The following is a 27,196-nucleotide window of genomic DNA, read 5'->3' on the forward strand; positions in this document are numbered from 1 at the left end:
TGGTCTTTATTTACATGCATCAGCCTGACTATGAGCAAGTAGTCATGCACACCAGGGCACATTAATCATGTCCCGACCCGATTATCTTCACTCGTTGGGAAATCTCAAGTGATATTACTGTTACAAAACGCTTCAGGTGAAATGAAAAGAAGTGAATCATGTCAGAAAGGAAGAACCCTACACCTACAGGATCATTTTTACAACAAACAAAGACTTTTATTCAGGTTTTATTGGCGTTTGCCTGCAATAACAAACTATAATAAACAACTATCATTTACGCTATAAACAAAGAACTGTATGTAGATTTGACAAAGGACATTAAACACAATCTATATTACAGATTTTCTCTTTACTTCCATGGAATGAACCACCTATTAATATTATTGTTTAAATGAGAAACGACGTCAGCTTGATAATCTAAGATCCTAAAAAAGCTAATTTTATTAATAACTTTTGTCAACCTGCCACAAAACCTATAAAAAACAACACTGAATATATAAAGTAGAATAACAAACGAAAAACAAGTATTCAGATATTAAAACAGACGAATACACTTCACAAAGAAAAAACATTGTAGACCTTAAACGTGTTAATGTTACAGGGTTGTGAAAAGCAGTGGAACAACAGCAGGCCAGTCAAGCAGTTAGCACCTCAAAGGCTTTGTTTTCATCTAAAACCCCATAACCTTTAACTTCACACTTAGCCAGCTAAATCACATAACAGTGTTATGAGTCATAAACATAGAAGAATTAAAAGTTAGATTTTTTGTTATCTACACACAGTAATGCTGTTACATTAACATGAATGAAGTCTCTCGAAACTTAAACATAGCCTCTGGAAAAAAAAAAGAAAAGGCCACTTTTATTTTGAATCCTCACTCAGTATTCATCATAGCTAATCAGTCACTGAACTGAGGTACTGGGCCGGATCATTGAGCCCCCATAGCCTGCAGAACTCCTTGACGAAAGGCTGAACCAGGTCGGGCTCCTCGGTGATGATGATGTTCTCCATGTTGCTCTGCACTGCAGTCAGCGTCCAGTTGAGGGAGCCGGTGATGAGCATGCGGCCATCCACCACTGCAAACTTGTGATGCATGTGGACGGCGCTCGCATCGCACCGCACGCAGATCCCTGGGGAGCAGAGGGTGGATAGGCAGGAGGAAGGAAGGGAAACTCTTTAATGCCTTACAGTATACAGCGCTTGTTTCCCTTCATCTACTTACTGTGAAATTCTGCACAAAAATTCAATGCGCCTCAAAAGGGAAAATGGTGGTTTTTAAAAGTACAGTATGTATGTAACGATCTCTTTAGTGCTACACCTTTAAAGATTGAAAGACTGTTACATATGTGTTTCTAAATGGATGGTGTGGAAAACTGAGGACCCAGAGGACCTGTAAAATACAAAGGTATTGTAAGCAGACGAAATGTAACTGCATTAAAACCTGCGCGCTTTGACCACATATAGGATTACCTAACACCACATCAGCCTCTCATGAAATATTTAGGACACTCACTACTTATTTCCATTATGGTTACCTTTTCTTGGAATATAAAAAAATATATAACATGCAAAGACTGTATATTTTTTGTAAATGTGACTGTTATGTGCATCTGAAAGTCTAACATTAACTCATATGCACTGCAACACAGTGAACTTGTGGGTTTTAAACAGGCAATATAAAGTAAAAAATGTAAAACATTCTGATCTAAACTACAGCACTGAGACCGAGGTTTTTTTTAATGCATTAAGTGTTTCTCTGTTCTTCAGTTGTGTTGTACGGAAATGACCATAAGGAGGATGTTGGATCTCAGTTTGCATTACCCGGCAGACTGCTAATTTTTAGATTGCCCTGCAGATTACTCTCAGAGATTAGTCATGCAAATCTTCTCTTGAATTTGGCAAGTGCATGCCTCTTAAAAAAAACCCCACATTACCAGAAATGGCTTTTTAGCAAACCGAAGAAAGACAAGATCTTTTTCAGAATCTGTTTTTTCATCCTTGTTGAAATGTTTAACAAATGAACTCTTGACTATCTTAAGTGATGATAACCTTTACCCCTGTGCTTTATTTATGTACAGCGGTTCAAGAAGCTCCACAAGATAATGATGAAATATAATAAGAAGAAAAGAGACGCTGACTGTTCTTTGTGCCAAAGTGGTTTTCGTGTGATTTGCAGTCAATACACACATACACACAAAAACACACACACTTTCTCTCTGAAGAGACACACTTTGCTGTCTGGCTGCCAGTTTTGCACTTACTTAATTCTTACTTAAAGCTTCTGTCTTGCAAAAAATAAAAAATAAATAAAAAAGGGTTACATTGTATTAAAGTTGAGTGTCTCATTAAAGAACCACAAAGATCTCCAGTGCCCTGCAGTTGGAAAATAAAATACACTGGTGAAGATGGTGTCATTTGCACCAGTGGATGTACAGCTAATATAATAGTTCAAAGAGTATGAGCGAGAGCGCATAAGGGACAGAAACAGAAGAAAAGGGACAGACTCAATCAAATATAGGTGTGATATATAGTTAGTTAGCTAAGTGCAAAAAGCTGCAAAGACGGCTCAGACTTATTAGGGCAGACAAATCAAAAATGGAAAGGTTTTGCTGATTGGTTTGTGGAAATAATTGTGTGTGTGTGTGTGTGTGGGGGGGGGGGGGGGGGGGGGGGGGTTCTAGCTTACTGACGACAGGACCCAAAGTTCAGCAGTAAAAGGGATATTGTTGATATATGTTTTCAGAGGCTGATATATGGTTGGAGTAATCTATTAAATGCAGAGTGGGTTGCAGAGAAAGTGAGACAGCATGAGTCAGACACGTGACACAAAATCTTTCAGAGAATGATTAGTCTGACTCATAGGAGGGCTTGTAGCGGCAACCTCCATTCACACAGACAGCTCCTTTTATCTCTCTCTAATCACAACTAAGGAACCCAGTGATAGTAACAATGACACTTAAAGTCAAAGAACATAAACTGAGCACCATTTCTTGAGCAGGACCTGAGTCACCCTTCTCGTATCTCAAAAGAAATGTGTCTATAATAATGATCTCAGAGGTTAGTGTGACTGTTTTTTTTTTTACCAATAACACCACCCAAAGGACTACATACAGTATGTCTCAGTGGCCTGTGTGAGATTTATGAGACACTTTGCAACAATCGCACCCTGAGTCACACACTGACTCAAGTTACAATATATATGTATGCTTCCAAAACATTTCATATATAGAAAAAACAAATCTCCTCCCTTACCGGCTTTGCGGAGGACACCGATCTGGGAGCCACTGATGGCCGAGTAGACCTTGTCAGTGAGGACTCGGATAGTTACGCCCCTGCTATGCAGCAGTAGTACAGCCCTACTCAGATCCATGTTGGAAAAAGAAAAAAGACACAAGTCCAGAGAATAGCAAGCAGACAGGATGTAGCGGAGAAGACGAGAGAAAGAGGTGTCTACACCATGAGGCAATGAGCAGACATGGGAGCTGGAAGAGCAGAAAACAAAAGATCACCTGTCATAATTCATGACCACTTAAGTAAAGTTTAGCTTTCAGGGTTCATTTCATGTGAAAAAAATACTTAAGTAGATGAAAAATGATTTTAAAAAGAGGTGAAGTTAATAGACATTATAACACCTTTGGCAGCGATATAGGAAAACAATAATTACTTCAAGTTTCACTGATGTTCCACTTACTGAGGCAACGTGGGAGAGAAGATGTGCTCCACACAAGCCACCTCTGAGGGGAAGAAGAGGACCTTATTGGTGATTCTTTCAGACCGGCGACGACTGAAGAGCCAGAAGAGCATCTCCAGACTGAGGGAGAGGGCCACCACTCCCAGGCTGACCACCTTTACTGTCCACATTGCTACCATGTAAAGAAAATTACTTTAAGAACCAAATGTGTAGCATAATGAAAACATCCTTGTCCTCATGCATGATCATAACGTGTTTTAATGTAGCTTCTTTAACAGATAGAAAACACAAAACAAGCTGAATTGTGGAGGACTCCAGCTTATCAGTTCTGACGATTCACGCCCTTATAAACAACCTTTTCTTATTTTCTCGTCTCACCCCTCATTAGATCAGTAGTGCAATGTTTGTAGCTCCACAATGTTTTTTTTTTAAATACAGAGCATCTTCAACTCTGTAGGAAACCTCTATGAACGCTGCTAAAATAACGCACCACAAATCATACATTTAACACATGTAGCTTGAACACAAAGGCTTGTTTCATATTTGCCAAAAAGATCTTGATTATCTCAAAGACTTTTGGGAAAATGTTCTGTAGACTGATGAGACAACAGTTTGGGTCCTGTTACATCTGATGTAAATATAACACAGCAGTTCATTAAAAATAACATCATACCTACAGTCAAACATGGTGGTGGTAGTGTGATGGTTTGAGTTGCTTTGGTGCTTCGGGATCTAGATGACTTGCAGTAATTGATTGAACCATTAATTCTCCTCTTTACCAGAAAATCCTGAAAGAGAATGAACTGGCCATCAGTTCATGCCCTGAAGTTCAAGTGCAATTAGGTTATGCAGGAAGACAATGATCTGAAACATATCAGCAAGTCAACCTCCAAAGTCCAGATTTAAAGCAAATCGAGATGCTTTGACATGACCTTAGACTGTTTATGCTTGAAAACCCTTCTGTTTGGCTGAATTTAGAGCTGGCCAAAATTCCTCTACAGCAAAGTTAAAGTCTCACTGCCAGTTATCTCAAACGCCTCATTGCATTTCTTTGCCTTGTACTTGTGACATGTGCAATGACAATAAAATTGAATTCGAATTCGAATTCTGATGCCAAGGGTGAAAAAAACTGTTATTAGACTTTGGGGCTATTATTCTTTTTATACAGGGCCAGGTAGGGTTTAGATAATTACCCACTTTAATAAATTAAATTATAATTTAAAAATGTTATTTTACTATATGCTCTATTGATTTTATTTGAAAATAAATGATGTACAATATTAACATAAATGTTGCCATTATGACACATTATATCAGAGTTAGCTTAAAGCTAATTTTCACCTCCAGTCATGTGCTAGGTTACATTACAAATAATTATAACAACAATAAAACAAACAATATCTTATAAAAGGTAAAACACAAAACACACACCCACATGCCCATGAGCGCCAAATAAGAAACAACAGGAATTATCTCAGTCTGATTAGAGTACTTCAGTTCTTAAAGATGTCAGGCTTTTATACCCTTACTATGGTTATCTTTGTCTAAGAATTTTAAAAATGATCTGAAACATGTAAGTGTGACAAATATGCCAAACAAACTGTTGTTCACTGCACCTTGTTTTCGGCTTTAACCAGTAGAGTGCAAATTAGCTCCCTTAATCGGTTAACCAAGCTGAACTGAGCGAATCAAACCAGCATCTTAACAGTGTTGAGCTACTGTTGCTGACTAGAAATCGACGCACGCAAGCACATTTGACCAGTGTTAGCCTTGCGAGATGTGGAGCATGTCAAAACAGCAAAACTGAGGTTTTTATTTTATTTTATTTTATTTTATTTCTTTAGAAAACAAAGGCAAACCTGAACAAGCTTCTGTCGCCACCACGTGGGAATAGGCAGCGCCAAGATCTTTGTCGTCACTATCAGGTAGTTAACAGACACGTCAGCTAGCCAATAGCAAGCCACGACGCTCACACTCTTCTCCAATTACGTAACGCGAAGAGTTACGGGTGCTGAAGCCAACGGAAGCCGTTTCCGCAAAACGGTAACGTGTGTTTTCAACAAGAAGAGGTAAACACCCGTAAACTATTAATACATAACGTTTACCGGTCATTGTGTGTTTAATATGTGGGGATAGTTGAGGTATAATGAAATAGAATATAGCATTAAGTATTTTTTTCTATCGCGAGACGATTTGTATTGCACGAGAGAGCAACAACAAACATGCTAACGTTAGCCTGTTAACAACAGTGTGGGGCACCAGCAGCAACTGGCAGCTGGTGTTGTTCTTTTAGCAAGTATTCTCACATATATATGGTGCTGTTGGTCCAGTGTACGTGCCGTCTTTGTTGAAGCAGTGTGATTTTTGTTTCTTTCACTCAGACTCGATTCCCTTTGTGTACAATGGGTCGTCGCAAATCCAAAAGAAAGCCTCCTCCAAAGAAGAAGATGACGGGGGATCTGGAAACTCAGTTCACATGTCCTTTCTGCAACCACGAGAAGTCATGTGATGTCAAAATGTATAGTGCCCACCTAAACGCACCTGGTCTATGGTTCGTAGGTAGATTTCTTAGGTGATCGGTGGTCTCTGACGCTTCTTCTCGCTTTGTCTTTCAACAGGGAGAGAAGCAGAAACACTGGGATAATATCATGTACAGTCTGCTTGGAGGAGTTCCAGACCCCCATTACCTGTATCCTTATTGAGTTTTAGGTGGCAGCTCTCTTTCTCATACAGCAGCAAAGCAAATATAAGGCAGAGCAGTTTCTTGTTATTTTATTATCTTTGCACATTTAAATTAATTTTTTATATGAGGAAAAGTAGTTTGACAAAATAAAATATTAGCTCATACATTATTCAGGGGTTAAAGAAGTTCATAGGGATGTACTATAAAACCAGTTTAATGGCTTGGTGAGCTATGTTGCGCTTAAAGTCAGAGTTTTCTGTGTCACAAAAGTGATCTCGTTTTACCTTGATAAAAACCTATGCTGAACACACAACCTGGTTGAAAGCCAGGTTATCTTTAGAGTTTTGGTGTAAAATTCAATTATTCTTAAAATTGATTTATTCTTCTGCAGGAAATCTACGTCCTATCTTACGTTGTAACCAGAAACTCATTTTATCCCTGCACTGCAACCATGCAAAGTAATCGTGGTATGCGTTGATCCGACATTTAGTTGCATTTCTCTGGAGGTGCACATCAAGTTACCTAGAAGGTTGTGGCATAGGGTTAAAATGGCACTGAGGCTCAAGCGGTTATTATATAATTACCTTAATTTAAAGTGTTTGTTTTACCGCTCTGTGCGATTAATCCCAAGATTTTCCGCAGGAATAATCTCCTGACTTTTTCTTTTGTACCGGTCTTGTTCTTTACTGTTATATGTTTTATGTTCTTGGCGGATTTTTAGACAGCATTGTATTGTCATTATCTGATAACATCTGTGAAGTGTAGGTGGCACTCACAGGTATCATTTCACGTGGAAGAAAATCCACATGATTTTATGTGAGCGCCCACAGAGCCTGAAGCAGAACACTCTTAATGGAGAAAGTTTATAACGTGCATCACAACAGTGGTTATCTAGGGTTATAGGTTTTGACAAGCACATTAAAGCAAAGAAACTCTGGCTGTATTGAGCTTAATTCATTGTATACTGCCTCTTTGAATAATATAGAGTGGCATTCGGCTAAAACCTTGGTCATACATATGCAGGTGGTCAGGTTGTTGGTCATTTCTTTCTTTCTTTGTGAGGCCCTATATATTTTACTAATAGCTCGTCTTAGGAAACCTGTCTTAAATGTCAATGTCAGCATTTGCCTTTATATACTGTGCATGTGACCATAGCTTCTAACTTATCTCAGGTTGACTATGTAGTAAGTCCACCTAAAAACTAACTGGTGCATAACTAAATCAGTATTTGTTTTGGGGTTTTAGAAATTCTTAGTAGATCAAAAAATAATACCGTTATCTTGTTTTCACTTGGCCACAGTAACCACATAGATTAAATCAGATATCTTGAGAGCTTAATTGTAGGTCATATGAGCAATTTAATGATATCAAATTACTGAAATACTTGGTTGTTGACAGCTGGGAGATGAGGTTACATTATCAAGAAAAAAGAGGTGGTAGGCTGACTTTAAATAAAGGTTATATAATCAAACTATATTGTTATACTTTAAACAACAGCAGCTCACGTCATTTTTCCATCTTCGTGTTGTCTGAGACCAATATGAGGAACTGTTTAATTTTATCAGAGTAATAAAAATGTTGTGGTACAAGCTTAGAAAGGCAGGAGACCTTTGGAAAATGTTAATTAGTTTATTTTACTTCCAATAAATAACCTGGCTTCAGAATGTGATTTGCTCAAACACACTGTAATAACTGGAACTTTGTATTGATTTTTAAAGTTCACGTCATTCTCTGTCTGTGGATGTTTTTATTTTTAAGCAACAGCATCGTTTTTTTATCCTTAATCCATTCTTCCTCAGATCTGTCAGAGCCAGTTGATGTGTATAGTGATTGGATAGACGCCTGTGAAGCAGCCAATCAATAGAACTCATGAAAATGGTTAGAAACAGAGCGCAGTTAAGTTCTACCCACACTGAAGAGGAAAACCTTTTTTTTTCTTTTTCGTTTTGCATTGCTTGATGCATGCTTGTCATTTGTTCCTGTTCACAAAAAGCTGTCAATTGCCCAATGGCCACTTTGCAGGTTCTTGAACTCTTTATAAGCTGCCAAACAAAAGCTTGAATCAGCAGCAGAAATGGGAGAAAATGTGCAACTACTGATAAATAAAATATCCAAATGTCAAATTTGTGGGTACTCTGTTGCCGACACATACCTGGCATTAACTTTCTAACAGCTAACTAGACATGGATGCTACAATAATTAACCTGATAGTAAAATCTAATCTATTTTAGCTAGCTACAGGCATTTTGTTGCACATTGTGAGGCCGGCTGTTTTCCTTCTAGCGGGCCTGATTTTCAGAGTATGACATGTTGCGCTTTGTCTCTACACCTGTCAGAAAGGTGGTGAAGAGTTCTCCCCTTTCTGTTTAAGGTTTCAGCTCACAACTCTAGTTTTGACTCTTGAGATTTATTACATAATTTGTTCTGTGCAGTGTACCAGGATTTATCTTTACACATTTAGCAGAGCTGTCTGTTTTAAAAATACAGCTTCTTTTTTGGGTGGGTGGGTGGGGGACCTTATTGGTGATCATCTAGGTCCATTCTTTTAAAATAAAGTATTTTGCATTGAAAAAATGCTTCCAGGTATTTAGTTTCTAACTGCTAGAGATATCTAAGAGATACAAAAGATTATGCAAGGGAACATATTCACATCTTAGCATTTGAATATTTTAATATGAATATTTGTATCATGAAAGAAACTACGAATATGGTGAGTAGGTTGATTTTAAAATGGACAACTCTTGAGTATTATTCCTACAGTTTTTCAAAGTCTGACACAAGCAACACGATCTAGTTGAAGAGTAAAAATTGTCTTTTTTTTTTTTAATGATTTATACAGTCTTGGTACAAGGAATCCTGAGCCGGATGTTTGTTCAGTCCAACTGCAGTGCTGGAAAATGTCACTGAAATAGCTAATCATGAGCTTTGTGTGTATGTGTATGTGTAATCTATAATGATTACTCAGATTTAAGTATGATGTTACAGATTCTGGTCATAATGCAGTCACTCAGACATCTGTGTCACAGCATTAGGTCATTCCACTCTAGAGAGGAACAAGATGTTCAAGATTCATGCTGAGCTGCTGAGTTCATGAGTTTTGAAATGTTTTTAATCCATTCAGTTTTTGTTTCTGATGTCTTTAGGTTATATGTTCATGAAATAAAATAATTTTAAGATGCATAAATGTTCTTTTAATGGGCATGTATATGCAGTAATGTGCAGTATTTCGATGCCTTGAAGTCAGTAGTTTATACTCAATGACGCTCTCCTACACAGCCATCTGTTTTGGGTATCATGAATCAGAGCTGTTTGTTTAATGTTTACTTAATGGATATGTTTGATTTTGATCCTGCGGTAGAGACTTAAGGGTAACCCCATCATTATTACATTTCTTATTACGCTCCACAAATCTGATGAAAATTCCAAATCCAAGCAGTATGTTATGTTTTCTGACTTACCTGTCCTGTTGATCTCACGTCTGCCGTTTAATGGGAAGAAGCAGTTTCGTTTTGTAGAAATACTCTGTAAATTATAGAAACAGCATGCTACTGTAGGTTTGTAAATATTACAAAAACAAATTCTTGGATTTTCACCCACATGTTCATAAACACTTGGGGTGCTAATAAGTATTTATGGAAGCAAGAATGTGTGTGTGTGGGCTTGCCTCCAAATACACCACATTGTCCAGATCTTAATGAGAAAAAACACACAACCCTGTTAAAGTCTGGCTTATTAATGTGATTATTTTCTTGTAACATTTTTATGGCAATCGGTGGCTCTACAAACAGACAGATGACTTAATTAGTTTTTTACTAACAATTGTTAAAGTAATTAGGCTTGCCACCATATATATTTTATGTGATATTAAAATATTCCAACAGAATAACAGAAACGTAAAATGATAACCGACATGACTGTGTGTGTGTGTGTGTGTACAAGCAGAATTAGAAGAGATTTGCTTCCTTGAAAGGTTGAATGATTGAAAGATGTTTCCCCACATTGTTAAAAAACAAACTTATTTACAAGGCCATTTTATAATTTCAAATTATTATCATTGAAATAATTTGAAAGGCAGTTTTAATTAAAAATGGTACAAAGACAACAGAATGATGAAAATTAAAAATTTTATTTTTTTGAATTGGACAGCAGCAACATGTTTTGTGTTTTGCACAGTTTCACAGTGGTCGTATACTCGTGTGTTTAATCCACACCGTACATACGGCATAACGGCAAACACTTATATAAAGATGTAAATGCTGGAAAGGGCGTCGGCAACTTGCATATGCTACACCGTAGGCTTTACATAGAATCACTGCATAAATATTAATAACGCATCAGTGCTCATGAGGTTAATTAGTAACATGAATGGTTACAATTAGCATCTTAGAAGCAAACATAGGGAGTTCACCACTGATGCAGACTGCACAGGAGAAATCATTTTAGGATTTTTATAATTTATGGTATATGATATTATTAAGAGCATCCACAGAAAAGTGTATACACAATCGGCACAGCTACTTTTAGGAAACCATTATTAGAAAATATAGTTAATCACTCCACCCACAAATCGGGGTTAAAACTACCATGTGAAAAAAAAAGGAGAAACACATTTAAAAAATCATCTTGGATAAGAGAAGAGGGATGTGATCTGATTTGTGATTAGCATGTAATCCAAAGGGAAGGCGTTTCTGCGAATGACATCTGTTAAGGTGCCATTAATAGTGAGCAACATATGCTTCGATCCAGACAACATCTTTTCAGGGAAAGCCTTGTTTTATTTCAGCAAGACAATGCCAGACCACATTCAATATGTATTATAACTGCAATGCTGTGTGATAACAGAGTCCTGGTGCTAAAACTGCCTGCAGCCCAGAGCTGTCACCTACTATAAACATTTGGCACACTATGAAACAAAGAAAAATATAAAAGAAAGAAGCCTGTAACTGCTAAAATCTTAATGTAAGCAAGTAATGTAAAACACCCTGCTTTTAAAAATGGTCTCCTCGGTCCCAAATGTTTACAGAGAGGTGTTTAAAAAATACAACAGCAGCAAACAGCACCTTGTTGCAGCTTTTTTGAAAAGTGTTGGAACCATTATGATCGTCAAATAATTGCATTTCATTTTTAATTGGCCATTTACACAACTTTACAGAGCCTTCATCAAACTGGGTTTGTATTGTACAGTATGCTTCGCGCTAAAAGCAAAACAGGTTGTTTTTTTTGGAGTTTGTGCAGTTTTGATCCTTTGATATCTTTAAACACAGAGTCAAAAATATGATTTCTGATATATAGGAAATTCCGCACAGCACAATGAAACCCTCCCTCAGCTAACAAAAGGGTAGATAGAGAAAACCAAAACGCTGCTTTAATCAATTACAGTAATTTAAATGTTCCAAAGACAACGATGGCACCTATTTGGAATTAAACGTCTCTGTGTGCAGCTCCTTATCTACTGTCTTGTGGCATTTGTGACCGTGACGCATTTTAGGAGTCCAGTATCCATTCATCCCCACGGAGTGGAGGATGTAGCAGATCACAAATGAAAGAAGACACAGCGTAGCAAGGTTGTGCACCAGGCAGGGCTGAGTGATAATAGATGAGATGTGGAGTGCCTGCTTGGGCTCTCCACCCAGGAAGAGTGTGTCCATGCATGCGAGCACTGTACTGTGTATTGTGTTTGATGATGGACCCCAGCTGGAGAGGTATTGACGACGCCTTATGAAACATGCTGGAGGATGATTACAATGGAGAATGATTATCACTTAGTCCCTTCTCTGTCTCTGCACGTCCCCTCCCACTGCCTCCCCCTCTCTTCTATTTCTCGCTTCTTCTTTCTCCTCTCCCATTCAGCACGCGAGGTCAAGTGTCACTCCGTCTCCGTTGTCAAGGCTGCCAATCACCCACACAGTGAGTGCAAGGCAACTGTTGCCAAGGAAACAGCGATTTGGTTGCTAGGCACCTGGAGCTGTGCTCACAATAGTCATTTTGTTGCTTAGAAGCACACACACAAATACACGCCAAACCGCAGAAATGGCTTTGCCCAATCAACAAGTTTATGCAACCTCGGAGTGAAATTTGTATAAATTATAATTACACACTCTTAAGAGATTTGCTTACACAGTAGTAAGAAATCGTGTAAATGATAAGGGTGTAATTTATCACGGACATAACCAGATGCTAATGTATTGCTGAATTCGCAATGAAATGCTGATTTTCTAATTTATAATACTTAGCAATAATGCTAATGCGCCCAAAATGTAAAATGTTTTATTCGAACACAGCTGCTACCTGATTAATCAGCACGCCCAAACGTCCGGGAATTTTTCAAACCCACACCTCAGCTTGATCAATAAAGAACATAAACATCCATCATTCTGACTAAAAATAGTTAACCATAAAATCAGTCAATCCCTTATTTCCTCACTGGCACGCGGACCCAGTGAACCTACTAGCTGCACCGTGAGTGCAGTCATATATGTCAGATCTATCTATATGCCTATTTTTGTGAGATCCTTCAATCCCCGATTTTCCTACCAGCATCTAGATTATGTGAACATTCAGGCACTTGAGCGTATGTGCGAATGTGGGTCTGGATCTCCATCGTGACAGCCAGTCAGCTGAGCTGAACGCTGAAATGTCAGCCATGGGTGCAAGCCTTGACATGTCCTCATGTGGTACTGTCTACTGTTGCTGCTACGGGCATCAAACACACATTTTTAGCAAGATTTGAAAATAGGAATGCAACAGTGGTTGCAAGTGCAGCGGTACGATGCTTATGCACAGTTATAATATAATATATTATCCCCTTGCCTGGGGGATGTGAAGTCCAGGAACACACGGCTAGTTTTTTTCTTTTAACTTGAAATTTCTGCTCAGCTTCAGGAAAATGTTCAGTGCAGAGTGTGAAGGTCTGTGAAAGACACCCATCAACTGATAAGATTATAGGATCACTTGTGTGCACGACTGAATGACAAGGATATGCAATCAAGAATTTGGAATTAACGTCTAAGTCTGAAGACTTTTGTGTTAAGCTCCCTGAACTAATGCCTGGGGGTTTAGCTTAGTGGCATGGTACAAGTCTTTCCCACCAGCACCTCTGCAGGGGAGGCTGAATCTAGCCAATGACACAAACTCATTTCCTCCACAGGTGTAAAGGGTTGACATGGTTGATAAAACTGCGATGATAAAACCCTTTCATTGGCTGGATTGGATTTGGGCTCCTGCTAGCCCCGATTGGATTCTATTTAAAAATAAAAACCCTTTCTGATTAAACAAAATAAGCCTTTGCCATAAAAAGTCACCTCTGGGCGCTTAATTAGAAATCACCAAATGCCTCAGTTTGACTATACATTTAAATGTGTCTGCCTGGGCTCTGAGCAATGTTCTGTTTATGGTCCAGTGCTGATGATAAAGCTTCCACTCGACTACGCGTATTCTCAAGCAATAACATCCACATCTGTATTATCAACCCAAGAATACCCGTGGTCGAGACAGGAGCAGAAATGCCCACCTCCTCCCCTCTATTACTTTCTTTCTCCTCTCGACTGTGGAGCTCACTTTCCTTTTCTGTGTGCTTCCCTTCAGCTTCTGCACTCTGAATAAGATTGCAGTGTTGAAGTAGGTCTGTGTGGAGGCACATCTTTTAAGGACAGCACCTGGGATAAAAGAGACAAAAGAGATCATTTTTCTTTTTCATTTTTTATCCTTGAATGACAAGGGAGCGGCATTGCTCTGAGGTTATAATACGCATTTAACACACGCAGTCACATCTCGAGCACACTGTTAGACTGATAACCCGACTGTAAGCAACAGCAACGCACACATCCACACACAGACACGCAGGCAGCCTGCTATGCGTCTGTACCTGAGCTGCACCAAGTAAACAGATTACACTGCCAACAGCTAGTCCCTGTGCTCTCCCCAGTATCAAGCAACCATTTAGCCAAGCGCTGAGGGAGAGGGCAGGCTCACCAATTATCAAATAGGTGTCAGTATGTGTTACACTGCACTGAGGGGAGAGAGTGATTACCAAACAGATGTTTAGTCCTCACCTCCATCCTCCCCTCCTCACCCGCTGTCTTCCTCCATACTGTTTACGACTCCATTTGACCATCTTTTTCCTTCTTCCTTTGCTTTGTCTCCTCTCCCCTCAACTATTGTTGGACCACTTCCCTGGATACGTCCCCCATCTCCTCCCCACCTCAACACACACTCTCTTTCTCTCTTGCTTGGTCCGTCCCATGGAGAATAAGCTCTACTCTCCCCTATCCACACTTGCCAATTAGAGCCACAGTAGCTGTCAGTCAATAGCTGAGGAGGAGAGAATGAGCGAGAAGGAGATTTTATTGGGAAAAGAGGGGGTGGGAGTTGTCGGGTTGGTGGGGTTACATCAGCACCACAGACAGTTCCCCCCGGAAACAAACTAGTTTACAAACCTGACTTGAAGCACTCTCTTTTCTTATTTTTTTTCTCCTCTCATCTCTCACTTTTCCACTTAACCTTTCCTCCCTAATCATTGTGATCCCTCTGCTGCCTTTCCCTCTCTTTGCCACGCATTTACCCTTTTATCCCTTTGTTATCCTCGGATCAGCTTGTTTATCCATTTGCACACACACACACGAACCAATCACCTATCAGAGGTGCACTTCAGGGAACCTGACACCCCTCAAAAGTTCCCATTTGCCACTGACAAAACCCCTCACCTCTCAGACTCTGGTGATAGTCTACTTCCTATCCTGCTGTCATTCTGCGAGAAGTGCCAAAACTAGCTAGGGCCATCACATCGACAAGATCTTGACGCCTCCCTCATTACCTATACTTCTCTAGTCTTCTCGCCTCATCTCTCCCCTTCGCATCTTGCCTCTTCCTCCATCCCAACTGTCCATGTCTGGGCTGCTGCTGATGACAACTCAAGTGGACGTGTCTTCTGTTCTCACCAAGAGCTGTGAAGAGATGTACGTAGGTGTCAGAGATCTGGTGTAAAAATACACCCTGCTGCTGCCCTCTTCACTACTCAGGACCGGTCTGTGTCTGCTCGGTGTCACTGGAATGTCTTCGTGTAATTTGAAGACATGCTTCAGTGTGGTTTTAGCCGTGTATGCGGGGGTTAAGCTATGATAGCAAGACACTCACATATGGGTGTGCCTGTGGCAGCAGTTTTGAGTGTACAGACAGGCAGGCCTTTTTTTCTCGCCTCCCTTTTACGTTCACAATCATATGAACTTGCCCTGCATGCACATTTTATAATTCTAATAATTTCTGCATAGACTTGGTAAGAACTTCATTTCGCAGCGAACGACATCTGGCTCGCATTTATAAGAAAATCCATTTCCTGAATTGACTTGATTGAAATTGAACTGGCTCCAGCTGGAGGGCCTAATGAAAGAAAATCGGTCTGTGTTTCATATTTATGTCTGATGCAACAGACTTATCAATCATTTAATGTACCTGGTATTTCAGATAGGATGCAGAATCACAAGTGGCTGTGCCAGGGGCAAAGACAAGACAGTCTTGAGATGGAGACAGACTAAGCGGATGCTGAGCTGCTGCTTGCACATTACTGCTTAATTGCTTGGAACTAAAGGCACTGTTATGAGGATGTTTATGCTTATGCCTGCAACAGCAAATCTTTCCAGTCATTTTTTTTCCTTTTTTGCTACACTGTGGGGTCTTATAGTCACCACACAGACAAAAACTAAACGACCCAGTGATGGCCATTGCAAATAATTCAGCCCATAGTGCAGAATAAGAATCCAACCCATCAGCCTTGGGCCAAACTTTTAGTGACAAACTTAAAAGAGACACTTTGGTTTCTTTAATCTTAATGCATAGGCTCCAGTTGGCCTACTAGCCCAGATAACCAGACAACCACACACATCACTGTAAAAATTGCAGATAGCCAGCACCTGTCCCCTACGTGACAGGCTTGGATATTAAGCTTTCTTTGTTTGTAAATACATCCGCTTCTACTGACAAGGAGAACCCAGTTCAGAGTGGCAGGCGTGGATTGAATCCTTAACCCTTTGCAGGGAGCGTGAAAGAGATTTTTAAGCATCTTTTCTTTTTTCTTTTTTTCTTTCTTCTTCTTCTCTCTCTCTCTCCCCCCCAACCGGATACAAAGGAGGAAGACACGTTGGCATGCTGTTGTGGTTAAATATTACCCTAAGCTGCATGCAGGTACAATTCGCATCAAGTAATCTGATAGGCACTTGGGAGTGAGGCTGCTGGGACCAACCTGTTTAGTTATCAAATCCTAAAGCGTGCCAGCGACAAATTGATAGGGCGTAATCTCATGCCATGCTGTGCTGCAAAGCGGCTAATGAAGCAGAAATCTACAAGTCTTGTTTTCTTCACTTCAGGGATTATCAACAAAATATCTTTAATAAACAGGACAGTGTAAAGTGACGGGACCCTGAGCAACAACGCCGTGCTGCGAACTATGCCCAAATCGCTTTTCGTGGTTAATGAAAGCGAAAAAAACAAAGACATTTAACTTACCGCCACGTCCACCTCTATGTCAGCTGAAAAAGCCGCTCCATATGCTGTACAACGTATCCATGCTCAAGTGTGGTGATAATAGACTGTGCTGTGCAGGGAAACGCCCCCCTCCCCGCTATTCCTTTTCTCCACTGTGCGCTCCTCACCCTGCATGTGGGGAATCACATAACCACTCCTTGTTTTTTCCATTCTCTCCGAGGGAGGGATGGAGCGATGGAGCCTATGCAGCAGCATCACTATCCCATGCCATGCAACTCATCTGCAACCTCTCACCTCTCTTTTCCTCCTCCTCTGATTCTTATCCCCTCCTCCTCTTCTCTTTCTTTCTTTCTTGTCCATGCCTCCATAAAACCACGCCGACAAGGACCAATGCCCCCCGCCCATAGTGCAGCGGTCCCCAAGTCCAGGGCCATAATGGACCACTGGTAGGCCCTAGAGAAAGAAAATAGCGATATTGGCTTTACACATCGAACGCAACACTGGTTGATTAATTCGCCCCGCTGGCTGTAGCACACGGTGCCTTCTTGTTGTTGTTGTTTTTAATTTTCCTATGCAAAAAATATTATATGTGGGCGGCTTTCACACAAAATCTGTATTTATCACAGGTGTCACGTTTTGTAGTTCATTGTTCGTGGATTCGCGATGCTTTGAGCCCGCAGCAGTCTGACTAATATTCAAAATAATGTGAGTGAACAAACCTGTAAAACACAAAGCAGTCTGGAGCAACAGCCAAGAAATAAATCACCTAAAACCTGCAAGTTTTTCAACAAGGCGTTTTAATCTTTCACGATATTGCTTCAAGCCCATGGTCATTTTAGATTTTAGTTTGCTGTTATTGACTTAAAGGTCTGGGCTGTTGCAGTGCGTTACATTTGGCATTACATATATTTACCGTTGGCTCAATTTGTTTTAAAATCTCATTCAGCTGCGTCTCTTTGGAGGGGAAACCGAATGTAGTACTTATTTGCCCACTTAAAAGAGGGTTCTGTTGTTTGTTATTGTTGTTGATGTTGATTTAATGGGACCATTTTAAAATTTACTGCCAGCAACACATTTTATGTTCACTCTGTGTTTCATTATTCTTCATTAAATAACACTCCTTTTGGGGGAGAACTGAAGATATCTGTAGTTGTGGAAGTGATATATTTCCTCAGTCTTGCTCAAGAAGGTATTTCAGCTCCTCAGCAGTTCAAGGCTTTTAGAATGTTGTATTTTTCATTGCACAATGGGCCAGATGTTTTATATAGGTGGCAGATAGGATATGCAGCCAGCCCAGATTTGCACCTGAACGCTTGTACTGTGTGCACAAGTTTTCTTGGCATTACCTTGCTTAAATAAGAAAGGCCTACACTGGAAAAGATTTTGTCATGATTGCAGCATACGTTAGTCCAAAACACACGTATCCTGTGCAGCATTGGCGCTGCCTTCACAGAAGTTTAAGTCATCCATGCCATGCTAGGTGGTCCCCTTGGTCTTTGGGCTGCAGGGTGTGGCATCCACCGTTTCTCAAAAAGAATTTTAGCTTTTGATTGGTTACCTGATAGTACAACTTTTCTGTCCATCTAAAGTGAGCTTGGACCCAAAAAAGGGAGTGGCATTTCTGGCTCTTGTTCATATTTGTTTTTATCTTTGCGTGACAGAGATTTAACTTTCATTCATGGATGCAGAGACCAACTGTGTTCACTTACAGCGATTTTCGGATGTGTCGCTGAGCCCACTTTTCAGCGGTTCTCAGTAGAATCCTCACTGCAACCCAAACGGATAAAAGATTTCGACCACTTAGTGTAGATTTACAGATTTCTCACTACAGAGAATGAATCTGGATTCTCAGAGTGTTTTAATGACAATGTATACCGCAGACTACATATTCTTCCAATTATCGTGTGTGTATTTATAGTTGCACTTCATTAAGGGCGTTTGCTGCAGAGTCTCAAAAAGATTTCTACTGTATATTCCCCGGTGGCGTGTCTGTGTTCCTTTTAACAATCTTTCTCTTATATATTCAGCGGATGGTCTTCCTTATTAGACATGCTGGATAGGATTGGTGGTAAAGACGTTTTTGGTCATCTCCTCATTTGGTGGTGTGTAAAAGGGCTGACCGCTCAAAACCATTAGAGTGTGTGCATGTGTATGATTGCCAAGTGCTCAGTAATGGCCGACACACGAGATAGTCTGTATACACCCTTTTCTAGTAACTTTTGTGTATGATTTGTTTTTTAATCCATTTCTTTCTTTGTGCCTTACTGTCTCTGATTTGGTCAGAGGCATCAGTAACAATAGCAGAAATGCAGCAAACGTGTGAATTTAATGTTTGAGAGCCCAGAAGGCTGATGCTGTAAGGCACTGGAGCCTCCAGGGCCATAAAATAAATGAAAGCATATTTCTTCAAATCAGCAGCCATAGCGTCTCTGTATCTCTCTCCTTTCGCTTTTGGACACACACATATATATATATATATACACACACACACACACACACGTATATGTGCACTCACACTTGCAGTGTTAATGGCTTCATAATTGTCAGAGGCAGACCACTGAGGATAATCAGGAGACTGCAGCAAGGCAACAACCACTATTTGGAATTTACTATGACAGATAGTGCCTTTTTATTACTCAGAGGCCTCTGGTTTGTTTTGGGATGCGATAAACCACACTCATTTGACTACCCCTCTCTCCCCACCCCCTTTGATACTTCTCTTTCTCTTTCTCTCATCCTCAGTCTCTGCTTCTCTTTCTCTGTCTCTCTCTCAAACACACATGCATAGCGGTTCAGTTCCAGACAGCGTGTGACTCAGGGATCAAGGCCATTACTACCAAACACTTAGTCAGGGAGTAAAGTTCAGCTTATCACAGGAAATCACAGACACGCACACACACAAAGGCGCACACAGACAAGCACGAACGTACTCAAGGAAACGCACACATAGAAGCGCAGTCAGTCATACATGACCCTTTAATACATAAATTGAATGCCCATGAGCAGTTTGGTCTCGGGTGAGAGCCAGACATGTTTTACATTTTTCTTTTTTTTTTCCCCAGAAGGTTTAATGGTGTAATTACATTTGCACTTATTTAAAACTGTCTCACTCACGATGAACAGGTAAAAAAAAAATCCAGATCAAAATCCATGCATCAGGTCCAGATATTTAGCTGAAGCCTCAGCACAATACAATGCAATAGCGCTGCACCAAATTCTACTTTTATAACCCTTCCTCATTTTCATTTTTTTTTTATAGTTGATTGCTCTGCTATATAACTGAGTGGATGGTCATGGCGTTCTGATAAATTGCATCACTACATTTATAAAAATGCTAATTTTCTTTTGTCCTTTTGTGTGCGTATGTGCTGAAAGTATGTAGAAGAGCTGTTGCACTAGCCAGTATTAGATTTCACACTTGTATTTTGATGTTAATGTAACATCAGTCTGCTCTCCCAGCCTGGCTAGCTCATTCTTTCTAACTCCACCTCAGATTTGTTCCATTTTCAAGCTTGTTGTCTTCAGATCCAAGTGCTTTGAGGCAATTTATAAAACTTCACACGGCTCCCCCTGGAACCACAAAAGGCTTTATACTACTTTTTTTTTGTTTTTTACACTTGTAGTACTCCTCCCCAAGACATTTAATAAGATTTTGATGTTTAAAATCAGTGGAATCCTTTCTCTTTCACACAGGTATCTTAACAGATATGCTTCTCGTGTCCGCGTGTTTACGTCTCGCGCATTATGTTCTGTCATAACCGCTGATCTATCTCTGACTGCACTTAAAGTGATATTAACACATTCTAATCACCCAAATCAAGTTCATCATTCATCTCAGACGGCCTATATCAGCTCTAGTGGCTTGACATGTTACAAAATATCCATCCTGTTTTCTCAATGTCTAGCTTTGAGAGAGAATTACTCATGTCCAAAACACTAATTTAACAGTCACAAGTCATTAGAATAGCACACGTAAATTATTAAATTGAGTGGTTTTGCACTCTGAGGCAGAACTTCAAGATGTAAGTGATTCATACTCTAATTGGAGTGGATGTGTGCTTTTGCTCAGTAGCCAGTTTGTACGATTGGGAATGGGGATGCTGGCAATCAGGATGTAGAAAATGTATGTGTGTGTGTGTGTGTCTGTTAGTGTGTGTATGTGTGTGTCAGTGTTAACAAGAGAGACAAATAGGAACAGAGAGAGAAGCAGGTGCATCACTAATGGCTTTTTAAAAAGGTTACAGCGTAGCGCTCTTCTTTTCTAATGGGGCTCTGGCTGTGCTTGAGAAGCAATTTCCGGAAAAGATAATGTTGTCGAGAGAGTGCAGAGAGTTCTCTGTTTGCGTGTGTGTGCGTGCGTGCGTGCGTGCATGTGTGTATTTGTGTTGTTATTAACAAGACTGACAAACACAAACTCAAAGGAACACAAAGAGGGGCGGGAAGAGATTGGGGCAATTGAGAGAGAAAAGAGAGGGAGAGAAATTGCCTTTGTCTTTATTGCAAAGTAATTGTGCCATATTGCATTGCATTTATTAGTTGATGAATAATGCCTGCTCCCGGGCCAGCAGAGGTCTCAAGCCAAAGTAAATAAATAAATAAAATTTTCTCTTTTAGCATATTTTTACATTCATAATGTGGGGTTTGATTTCATAAACATTAAAGCTGGTGAGTCCTGAAAGCCCCTCTCTTGCGCTTCCCTTTCCCAGTAACCATGGTAAACAGCGCCACCCTGTGTCCACAGTTATCTGCTTCAACGTTTTGAGCCACGTTTCTGCAGATTCATGAGGAATAAAGCTGCAATCCCGATATGCTGCAGATGTTAATAGTATATTGATAAAGACAGATTTAGACAAATGTACTTCCAAGTGCTCGTTAGATAATTAAATGCAAGTGCATATGTAAATACATTTCATGTGTTGATTAGTACATCTTAAACAAGAAGTTCAATTAAGACCACTAAGGGGCAGTACTTTCCCATTACTGCCTGCATGCTTTACAACAAACCCCGTAGTGTTTACACTGTGAAATTGACAAAATTAGTAACAGTCGACTTTTCAGAATGTGATGTTGATGAGAATTTTATTATTTTATATTTATTTATTATTTTCCTAAAAAGGAAATGAGTGAAGCACTCACAGATGCAGACTAATTGTGGTTGCATCTCCAGGAACACTTCACATAAGAGAAACCCTTTTTGTGAAGCGTAGTGAGAATCTAAGATCACAGTTTGAGTCAAGCCCTCCCTGATTTCTAATATAAAGTCTTTTTGTGTCGAAATAGCAAAACGGTGTGCTGTACAGTACACTGAGTACTTGTAGTATGTATTGTGCAGATGTGTGAAACTGGATCATGACTCCAGAACCTGAGCACAGACAGATCTTTCCCACAGATCATCGCATGTCATGACATACAGCAGCAGGAAAAATGAAAATTAAATTCCATCTAGTGGCGTGCTGGGTCACAGTCACACTGTCCCGGCTAGAATTCTTGTAATCAGTCACGCCGGTGTTTCATTTAAAATGTCTAACACCAATCGGCTGCAATGTTAAAATCACCAGCCTTATATTCTGTCCGTCTAGTTCTGACTCTAGACACCTCTAGCAGTGCCCTGTGGTTGGATAACCACTGTGGATCTGGTTCATTTCAGTCAGAGACATTATAATAGAGAGACATGGCACTCATATTCAAATCTATGGCACAATTACACAATGACAAAAATGGTGATATTAGTTTAATTTCCAGGGGGAAAAAAGAAGTTTTTAGAAATTCTTTCAGGGGCAAAGTCAGCACACCACTGCAGCTGCTTTTATTGAATTTGTCCCATGATGGGTTGAGATGATTTGGGCATGTAAAGAGGAGGGATAGTAGATTCATTTATTTCAGCCTGTACTACTTGATTATTCCAGCATCGCCCATCATAACATACACTGGCATCAAAAGACTTTCCTTGTAGACCTTCACTGGCTTAAAATAGTTTAAAAAATATTATTGCTGGTTTTTAAATCCCTGAACAGTCAGTTTGTGTATGCGCTCTGCATCCACAAACTGCTGACGCCATATAATCTTGACTGAGATCTTCCAACATGACCTTTATAAGTAATGCCAAAGACTCGTCAGGTCACTAAAGGTGATCAAGCCCGATTCAATCTCAGCAGCATGACTGTGTAATTCCCTGCACGAAGAACTCTGTGAGATAAGTGTGATTTATTTGTATTGTTTTGCTTCTTTAAACTATGTGTACTTGTTTTCGCTTGTTTCCACTGAATTTGAAATTGCTTTAAGTTCCAGTGAAGTTATTTTTGCATTTTTCAAATTTGTACATTCTTATTCTTTAGCACTTTGTATCTTTACTTTGTTCTCTAAAAATCCAAAAAAGTCAAAGCAAAATAAAGGGTGCTGTCAGGAAAAGAGGAAGACCACAGAGACGCTTCATGGATGTAGTGAAGATTGATTTTTCTGGTCACTGTTGTCAAGATTAACAGAAACCATTTGTCCATTTTCTTCAGCAATCTAATTCAGGGTCACAGGGAGGCTAAAATAGGGCAAGTAAAGGGTACACCTGGGACAGGTGTTTCAGCGCTAACACAGAGAGAGACCTATGGCTGGTTTAGTATGGCTAATAAACCTAACCCTGTGCATGTCATTAGACTGTGGGTGGAATTACACAGAAAAGCCTGTGGATTTGAACCCAGGACTCAGGGGTGGCTGTAGCTGGGGGTAGTTGGGTTTGACTAGAATGGGTCATCTACTAATTGATGGTTGGTTGGTGGTTTGATCCAGACTGCATGCAGAATTCTTGTAATGGGGCAAGATACTAACCCCAAGTCGCTCTTTGACACAGAGTATGAATGTATGTTAATGTTATATAAAAAGAACTAAAGCATAGTGAATATTTGTGTGAATGGCAAGTTATATAAAGTGCTTTTAGTGCTCAGGCAGAGTAGAAAAGTGCTATATAAGAACCGGTCCATTTACCATTCTTGCTAGCTGCTCAACTGAAGCAAATAGTCCAAAAACCGTCATTTGCATGTGCAGCATGCACCACTACTGAATGTCCGGTATTTCAAATAAGACCATGTAACAAAAAAAGAGTAAAACATAAAATCTATATCCTCATTAACGGTAGCAAGGACTTCAACTAAATCACACACACTCTTCATTTACACAAAGTGAAAATTAGAAAATGTAATTCACCAAGCGGTGTGTTATAATTGTGATTTATTTTGGTAAATAAATACAAAACAGTGACATTTCAACATGAAAATAACATTATTTAGACAGTTATGGTATTCTCTATCTCTTCAGTTATTTACAAAAAAAATTCCGACTGAAAAGTTTCACCGTAGGTAATCACAGAGCTATAATGAGCACCTGCTATAACAGGCATTGTTAAGAAGCCTTGGCAGGGGTCCTTTGAAGGCCTGCAGTTACACACATGCGCAAGTGTGTAATTATAGCAGCTACTTTTGACAGTTTAACTTAAGAAAACAGATTGCCAAATTAACAGTTATGCTGCCATACAATGTGCTCATTATAAACATACAAACAAATATGCACACGCACGCACACACACACACACGCTTAATAAAACCTTAACAACGTCTTCTTTATGTAACCCAGTGTGTAGAGTAGTATACCCTCCCTGGAGTGTCCTTTTGAACTGAGCAGAAGCAAGCAAGTTGTGAGCCAAACACCCCAATTTTATGCTTTTAGATTTCACACACTTCTCCACTGCGCTACATTCCTGCTTTAGATCAGGCTACTACTCATGTTCGTACAAGACAGCTTCAGGTAGCTTCACATTTTTCACACAATAAAACATAATGCGGTATATACTGTGTAAAAAAAAAACAAACTATATTCTGTACAAAACTATACACAGCTCAGAGGGCTTACCTCTGTCTTACACACTGGTCTGTGCCATCACTGTTAGAGAATCGGTGAGAGGAAACACTGATGGAGCTAGGAACAACTAGACAGGACAGATGCATGAACTGCAGCAAACTGATGTCATAACCACTCTTATTACAGACTAGTTTTGGAAACACCAGCTGATATAAATGTAGGAAACATCATACAGGTGTCCAGTATTTAGATAAATGTACTCTGGAATAAAAGACGATGCATGGAAGTGTTAAAAAAAGGGGACGAGGGAAACAGACAAAAGGGATTTTGTTTTTACAGACTTTCACATTGGAACAGGCAGTATGTCAAATCACAGAGCTCTCCATGATGTTTCACAGGATGGAGATTAATCCTACAGTACATTTAGAACACACACCTGAATAGAAAGGAATAAGGATATTTGGAAAGTTGGTGAAAATCAAATGCTGTTCACTTCGAGGATGAATTAAGTGATGCCACAAAACACGTGGCATCACGAGCACAGCTGTGGTGTGTATAAATCTCTCTTCTATCACGTCACACAATATAAAATAAAAGAAAATAGGATACAACACAGTTTCGTGAACACTGAGTCGGTTCATCTGTGCTATAATTTACAAAAGTGCTTTCTCTTTGACAGCATCTCTTATTGACTTTGAGGATAAAAGAAAATGTTAATACTCTCGATGGTACCTGTATTCTTATTATAAAGGTCTTTGTTCTTATTCCTGTCCTCTGCTTGTTTCTATTTAATCATCCTGAGTGTTACAAAATGGTCTTGAGGGCAATTCACTTGTGCCCGGGATTTTCTTCGATCCCCAAACCCTCAGCGCTGCTGAGTTGTTTTTTTAATTGTTTTTGTTGTTGTTGTTGTTTTTAAAATATCAAGTCATCACCAGCCAACAGTCTTTATAGTCTTTGTGGAAAAACTGGACAAGAAAGCAGGAAACAGTATTGCTTTAACAGCTCTGGCTTTGGCGAGTCATGAAATGGGTCTTTTTCACCCAAAGGAGAAGGTAGGCCACCGTGGATGACAAACAGGACAGTGCAAGGTAAGGAGGGCAGGTCTCTGTCTCCGTCTGGTCCTTAGCAGATGGCGAATTTTGGCCAGGCTCGCCGTGTGTGATTTTTGCTGGTTTGTCTCATGTGACGGGTGGACCTTCAGACCTGGGTGGATTTGACTCGCCTGAGAGGCTTTCGTCCTTCAGGGTGGGCGTGGCAGGGCGGGGGGCACTCAGTGGGCAGGTCTAGACTGCGCTGGTGAGGCAACGTCGTGAGGGGAGGAGCACATCGGGAGGGGCGGGGGACGGGATTGGCTGATGGTCATGTGATCTCAGAATACGGTAGCCCTGGAGCCTAATGGGAGGACACAGGAAAGGGAGGGGAAGACGAGAGAGAAAGTTCATATCAGAACACATTGTAAAATATTTGGGAAGTTAAATTATAGAGAAAAGGGCAAATGAACTTGACTAGACTGAGATAATAACAGTAAAAAAAAATGCCCAGTGATGATGTCTAGACAAGGGAATGGGTACACAAAGCTGGGATATCAGACAGCGATCAGAGCATCTGGTACACATTAAGACATAATGAGTCAAACAAGACAGGAGGATCATTCCATAAAAGATCCATAAAATCTGACCCCTCAAATCATCTGAGTTTTTTTTTAGTATATAAAAACAAAGCCTTACAAAGTTGCTCCTTCATACTGATGTATGAAAAGTTTCTCTAATAGGTTGTCTTGTTGCACATATGCTCTATGAAAATATCAATTCCACAGGTCTCTGGGTGCGTGTTGTTTTGTCACTATGGTTTTTGTATATTCACGTCAAATTGCAATCCAACCTAGATCCATGTACACATGGTCACGCTGACGTCCTGAAGTATAGTCAGACTGCTTCGAGGTAATAGAAAGTAAAGAGTAACTTAAATAACCATTAATCACATCCAAGCTATGCAGAAGAGCATATCTGAACACATGTTAAACCTCAAAGCAGATCAGCCACAGCAGTAGAAGATCACCTGGTGTGCAACTCCTATAAATTGCACAGGAAACAGAAGATTGGAAAAATGCTGCCCGGTCTGATCAGTTTTGATTCCTGCTGCGACATTCAGACGGAATCAGAATAATATATCAACAACATGAAATCTTGCCTTTGATCAACAGTTCAGTCTGCTGGTGTAATGGTTTGGGGAGTATCTAAGTGAGTCTTTGGCTCCCTTAGAACCAATTGAGCATTGTTTCACTACCACAGCCTGCCTGAGTATTGTTGCCGACCACGTCTATTCCTTTGTGAGCCGAGCAGCTATGTTCTGATGGGTTGAACATGACAATGACATCACCGTACTCCAATGGTCTCCATAGTTACCAAATCTCAATCCAATAAAGCACCTTAGGGATGCGGGGAATGGGAGACTCAGGATGTGGATGTGCAGCCAAGTAAAAATCTGCAGTAACTGTG

At 40.0% G+C, this 27,196-nt stretch overlaps 3 protein-coding genes across 9 annotated transcripts in view; 1 reads left to right on the forward strand and 2 right to left on the reverse strand.

The window, feature by feature from the left end:
• Window positions 1-209: 209 nt before the first annotated feature.
• Window positions 210-6,170, reverse strand: pld6 (phospholipase D family, member 6). Of its 5 annotated transcripts, none has more exons than XM_035906250.2 (5): window positions 5,998-6,170; window positions 4,369-4,479; window positions 3,692-3,863; window positions 3,253-3,482; window positions 210-1,130 (listed from the first exon to the last, which is right to left on the reverse strand). In XM_035906250.2, exons 2-5 carry the CDS (start codon window positions 4,376-4,378, stop codon window positions 895-897), a joined length of 648 nt encoding a protein of 215 aa, XP_035762143.1. In that variant the 5' UTR covers window positions 4,379-4,479; window positions 5,998-6,170; the 3' UTR covers window positions 210-894. The 5 variants fall into 5 exon arrangements, with proteins under 5 accessions (XP_035762143.1, XP_087697953.1, XP_035762141.1 ...); XM_087841827.1 differs by having other exon boundaries at window positions 4,365-4,479; window positions 5,998-6,165; XM_035906248.2 differs by lacking the exon at window positions 5,998-6,170 and adding an exon at window positions 5,551-5,655.
• On the forward strand, window positions 5,666-9,558 carry LOC102780099 (transcription elongation factor 1 homolog). The gene is made up of 4 exons (XM_006787419.3): window positions 5,666-5,760; window positions 6,073-6,209; window positions 6,310-6,380; window positions 8,174-9,558. The coding sequence occupies exons 2-4, from the start codon at window positions 6,094-6,096 to the stop codon at window positions 8,236-8,238; spliced, it is 252 nt and encodes an 83-aa protein (XP_006787482.1). The 5' UTR covers window positions 5,666-5,760; window positions 6,073-6,093; the 3' UTR covers window positions 8,239-9,558.
• Window positions 9,559-24,057: 14,499 nt separating this feature from the next.
• LOC102796339 (phospholipid phosphatase-related protein type 5-like) overlaps window positions 24,058-27,196 on the reverse strand; it is a 60,459-nt gene continuing 57,320 nt past the window's right edge. For all 3 annotated transcript variants that reach the window (XM_087841828.1, XM_087841829.1, XM_087841830.1), the window contains one exon: window positions 24,058-26,090. In XM_087841828.1, the coding sequence (XP_087697954.1) occupies window positions 25,982-26,090 (109 nt within the window). In that variant the 3' untranslated portion in view covers window positions 24,058-25,981. The remainder of the gene's footprint in view (window positions 26,091-27,196) is intronic.

This window comes from Neolamprologus brichardi, chromosome 6 (assembly GCF_056152115.1).
Source record: "Neolamprologus brichardi isolate AB-2024 chromosome 6, ASM5615211v1, whole genome shotgun sequence".
In the NCBI taxonomy this organism is placed as follows: Eukaryota; Metazoa; Chordata; class Actinopteri; order Cichliformes; family Cichlidae; genus Neolamprologus; species Neolamprologus brichardi.

What these genes read in the sequence shown, in the direction of transcription:
- pld6 (XM_035906250.2), bottom strand. An exon ending in TTCTCTCCCACGTTGCCTCA is followed by an intron (nt 3,483 to 3,691) that starts GTAAGTGGAACA and finishes CTGCTCTTCCAG; the next exon opens with CTCCCATGTCTGCTCATTGC. An exon ending in CGGTGTCCTCCGCAAAGCCG is followed by an intron (nt 1,131 to 3,252) that starts GTAAGGGAGGAG and finishes TCTGCTCCCCAG; the next exon opens with GGATCTGCGTGCGGTGCGAT.
- LOC102780099 (XM_006787419.3), top strand. Translation starts at nt 6,094, where the DNA reads ATGGGTCGTCGCAAATCCAAAAGAAAGCCTCCTCCAAAGAAGAAGATG. An exon ending in AAGTCATGTGATGTCAAAAT is followed by an intron (nt 6,210 to 6,309) that starts GTATAGTGCCCA and finishes GTCTTTCAACAG; the next exon opens with GGAGAGAAGCAGAAACACTG. An exon ending in GTTCCAGACCCCCATTACCT is followed by an intron (nt 6,381 to 8,173) that starts GTATCCTTATTG and finishes ATTCTTCCTCAG; the next exon opens with ATCTGTCAGAGCCAGTTGAT.